This window comes from Polypterus senegalus, chromosome 1 (assembly GCF_016835505.1).
Source record: "Polypterus senegalus isolate Bchr_013 chromosome 1, ASM1683550v1, whole genome shotgun sequence".
Taxonomy (NCBI): Eukaryota; Metazoa; Chordata; class Cladistia; order Polypteriformes; family Polypteridae; genus Polypterus; species Polypterus senegalus.
In genome coordinates this window covers 130515678-130520071 of record NC_053154.1, presented here as the reverse complement: position 1 = coordinate 130520071, position 4394 = coordinate 130515678, and the positions used below count along the sequence as shown (strand labels likewise).

Genomic DNA, 4394 nt, shown 5'->3' with positions numbered 1-4394 from the left:
ATATACAAAATTCAATGCAAACATTTACTCCTAGGAAGGAACTGGAATATTAGGTAGCAGGAAAAGTAATTTCACATACTATACAAGGGACTGAAGAATGTTACCATCCACTTAGTTTCCCCCACTCCCCAATCTTCACCATTAAAATCTTAATGATTATTTAGTTCTGAGTACATTTTAGGTTTTGTTGTAAATCCCTTGCTTTCCAGTGTCCTTGCCTCCTTTAAAAAAAAAAACAAAACAAAAAATCCCACTTAGAATATCAAAAAAGTTTTACAAATTCTGTTTATTTGGTGGGCATTCATGGCAAATTCTTTCACAATCAGCAATTGTTTGTGTAAGTAGACAGAAATCAAATCATACTTTCTCACACTCTTTCAATTTATGTAATCATCCCACTCCCCCAAATACAGAATACATCAGTGGCAATTTTTGAATAAATATCACAAGAATTACAAGATTGAATCGGTGCTTGAGGCTTAAATATACAAATCTAAATCTATGAACTAGAGTACACTTGCTCTTTGAAAGTTGTTTTTGCATAAATCCTACACAAAAGCTTTAGGCAGTACAGTTCTAAACAATCTGAAGCAAAATTAATGTCTGAAGCCTATTTATATTGACAAAGCATGTTGCTTTTGGGATGAGCCCAAAACACATTCTAAAGAAATTATCCTTCTTTTAAAATAAAGAGGAAATAATTACAGTAAGAAAGAATTAAAATAAATCACAAGCTATACCATACAATTATTAGAATGGAACATACATTATAATAATTACAAAGTGAACAGGAATGTACAGTACATTATATTTAACAGGTCCCAAGCTGGAATGGGAAAATACATTTGCATGGCTTTTAGATAAGGCACTCAAGGATATTTCTGTATTTTATATACAGATGTATAGCATATGAAAAATTCTAGAATATTCCAAAAATATATCTGCATTCTTCTTAAGCACAGTATGGTTCTCAAACAGGAACATTGTAACAGGTGGTAAGCATCTCAGGTTGCTTGCTTTCTGTGCCACATTACATGCCCATTCTAATGCTCTGAATAATCTGGAAGATAGCTGCACAGAGAAGAAAAAAAAAAAAAAGTACTTAGTATTACACTTTAAGATATGCTATTCAAAAGCATTTAAAACTACAGCAAAGAACAAAAAAAATAAAACTGCATTATTTACCAAATTAGTGAGATGTTAATTTTGTACCAAATATCAGATTGTTATGAAACCAAAACTTGACAATGCAATTCGGAGGGCAAGTGTATGGTCAGTAGCTTGGAACCATTTTCAGCACATGAGGGTTAAAGACTAGTAGCAGCCTAAACACCATCTTCAGGACTCCCGTTGTGCTTTTAGTGCAAACTGCACAGGCAGGTTTACTTTCATCTCAATTGTAGTACCTGGCTGAAGCATTTCTGGGCCACTAGATCTCACAGTGGATACATTTTATGCCCTTTTAAAAACAAACATACACAGTATAGACCCGAAAGGTTGACAAAGAGTTTATGAAACATCACCAAAATATTTATTACAAAAGATGGGGAATTACTAACTGAACTTTAACAGGGACAAATCCATTAAAGTGTATGTGAAAATAGGCCAGAACTGAAGACCACAGGGAGTGTGCAGCAATACAGATAAGATTTTGGGGAACTACTTTATATGAAATTTCCAAATGGGAGGGAGTACTACAAAAGAGTTTTTGGAAAGAACAACAGGTCAGCATTAATACCTTACGGCTCAGACATTTCATTAACCTGACTGTAAAGAAAGGAAGTTGGCATGTTGCAGTCTCCAGATTGTTTATTAAACCCATTGTTATTTGGCAAAGCAATCCATTTTAGACAGACTCTAAATTGTATATTAAACCCAAAAATTGACAAACTGCTCTAAATATATCAAAATTGTATTGACCGTGCAATCAACTGCTCCAGAGTTCCTGAATTTGCCTTCAGCGATTTAATGTAAACAAAGTGGTGTCCGTTTTTCAGCAGATAGCCCTCTTTCGGTTTTAACATTTATCCATCCACTTTCATAACATGCTTATCCAGAGTGGAGTCATGAGACAGCCTGCCTATCTCAGCAATTATCCTGCCCAAGGCAGGAACACATGGACAGGGTGAATATGGACACATGCCATTTTTTAACACCGCTATCCAAGCTGCAGGTCTTTGGACTGTGGGAGGAAATCCATGCAGACAAAGAAAACATACCAACTGCACACACACATGGAAAAACAGCAAATGCTTTACATATGAAATAGATCTGATGTTAAGTGCAATAAATGCATCCATCTTCAAATATAAATAAAACAAATAGCACACACATGCTTCAGTTCTGTTAACTTCAGAACTGGCTGTTTACAGATTGTGAAATGTTGGGTTAGCAAGGTCACTATGACATGCTCCATCTTAGAACGGTACCTGTATCAAAAAGGTAACCTTGAATCCAAACCTAGTGGGAAAAGCAACATCTGTATGTTATTATGCTTACCTTAGTTGAGGGGAAAATGTGCATACTGTATATGCTTTTGCAACTCCAACTGCATCTTGTGCTGTTTAGAGGACTGACAATCTTCAGTTTGATAATTGAGTGTATGGCATTCAATGTAGACAAATACTTAACATAAAGCCAGGACTGTACATTTACTTCATTAAATTTTCCCTTTAGTGCTGGTTTACTACTATTACTCCTTTCATGGTATTCCAGGGCTTATGCAATAGCTCTATACATCCAGAACAAAAACTACAATGTTCCACTAAAAGAGGAAGGGTTTTGGCAGATGCCCCAAATTACAATAAAAGGGTTACATTCCAACAAACATGGTTTCAGCACAAAAACCATTTGTGGTGCAGTCAACAGGGCTTTGTCAGAAACATCTAAATATTTAAGTTGTCTTTCAGTAGTGTGATACTTTTAAGCAGAAAAAAAAAGGATACAGAGTCAGATTTTAAAAGACATTACTTCTCCTGGACAGAATTCCTTTGACTATGTGTTTTAATAAGCACAATCAAATAAAAAAACACTTTCAAACATATGTATTAGTTATCTCATTTTAAAAATCACCATATTAGATATTACATGATTTTTTTTTTTGTTTTATATAGTCATTGTCAACTCCCAATGACCAAAAGAAACCAATATTAATTTTCTGGCACTGAGGTGGTTTTATATTCTTGGAACGGTTCTCCAGCATGCTGGGTTGTTAGCGGACAAATTACGTTTCTGCACTTTTTCAGTAAGCCAGCATGCACAAAGTGAGGTGGGCGGTCATCTTAACCAGGGAGGATTTCTGTCGCCAGCTCCAATTGTATCCCACTGGGATCCCGATTGAACTGTGCAGTTTTGATAATGGATGGTTCCTATGAAATTTGGAAACAGATGCCATCGTAGTGAGAGGTCACCTATATTAACAGTGTGTCAATATATACATAGCTTAAACTGAACGGGTGCCCAGGCTATGCCAATGTACACTCACGGTCCACTCATGTTAAATATTGCAGGGCAATGAGAATTCAGAATGAGCAAGCCATACTGCAATACTGACGGCTTATATACGTGAACTTTGCGCCAATCATTATAATGGTTCGTAATGTAAATGGTACGATTTGTTTTGACAAACAGAAAGCTACACGGTAAATAGCACTGAGAACAAGCACACATACCAGAACATAAAAAGAAAACTCACCTGATCCACAAACGACAAAAATAAAGAGCGCCAACAGCCAGGGTCCAACTGACACCTTGTCATCTTGGCTGTTTCTCTGAAACAAATAAGACGTACATGTAAACTCGGATATCCGGAGCGGCCAACGTGGTACAGAGCAAACCCCACAGACATGCAAGTCAATTCCACGCCGTTTCCTTGGGGAAGTAAAGGGCGTGTTGGTAATGTACTTCAGGCAGCCTCTAATAGAGGAGCCGGTCGGCAGGATAGTAAACCACGTAGGCAGGCACGTCCACCAGCGAAGGGGAGACCTTTCGCTTGGGGCCCGCACCACCAGATGCGCTACGTGTCTATTCGAATAACAGTGACAACCACAACGGCGCAATGCGACAGACTTACGGTGCTTTTTGCCACGTTGCCCCTCTGTGTGATGTTTTTACTGTGTTTCTCGTTGGCCATGCGAATCCTCTGTTTTGCCACCATCTTGCTTTCCTAATGAAGAGGAAGTATTAAAGAAAATAGTCAGCTCTTATAAAGATTATTCCTTTCCGGTACTGCTTCTATTATTGAAACGGAACTCCAGTGGGAAATCTGCACCTTCTCCAGGCCCTTCTTTCCACGACAGATGTGATGTACTCGAAACTACAAGCGACTGCCTGCGTAGACACAATCTGCGCTCCGCCCACTCCCGGAGGACACGTCGTCCACAACTGCATCCGCA

General features: G+C 38.0%; 1 protein-coding gene across 2 annotated transcripts; it reads right to left on the bottom strand.

Moving 5' to 3' along the window:
• Nucleotides 1-267: 267 nt before the first annotated feature.
• LOC120532156 (stress-associated endoplasmic reticulum protein 1) lies at nucleotides 268-4394 on the bottom strand. 2 transcript variants are annotated; one of them, XM_039758040.1, is made up of 4 exons: nucleotides 4271-4394; nucleotides 4073-4165; nucleotides 3695-3770; nucleotides 268-1071 (listed from the first exon to the last, which is right to left on the bottom strand). In XM_039758040.1, exons 2-4 carry the CDS (start codon nucleotides 4154-4156, stop codon nucleotides 1031-1033), a joined length of 201 nt encoding a protein of 66 aa, XP_039613974.1. In that variant the 5' UTR covers nucleotides 4157-4165; nucleotides 4271-4394; the 3' UTR covers nucleotides 268-1030. The 2 variants fall into 2 exon arrangements, with proteins under 2 accessions (XP_039613974.1, XP_039613972.1); XM_039758038.1 differs by having other exon boundaries at nucleotides 4073-4386.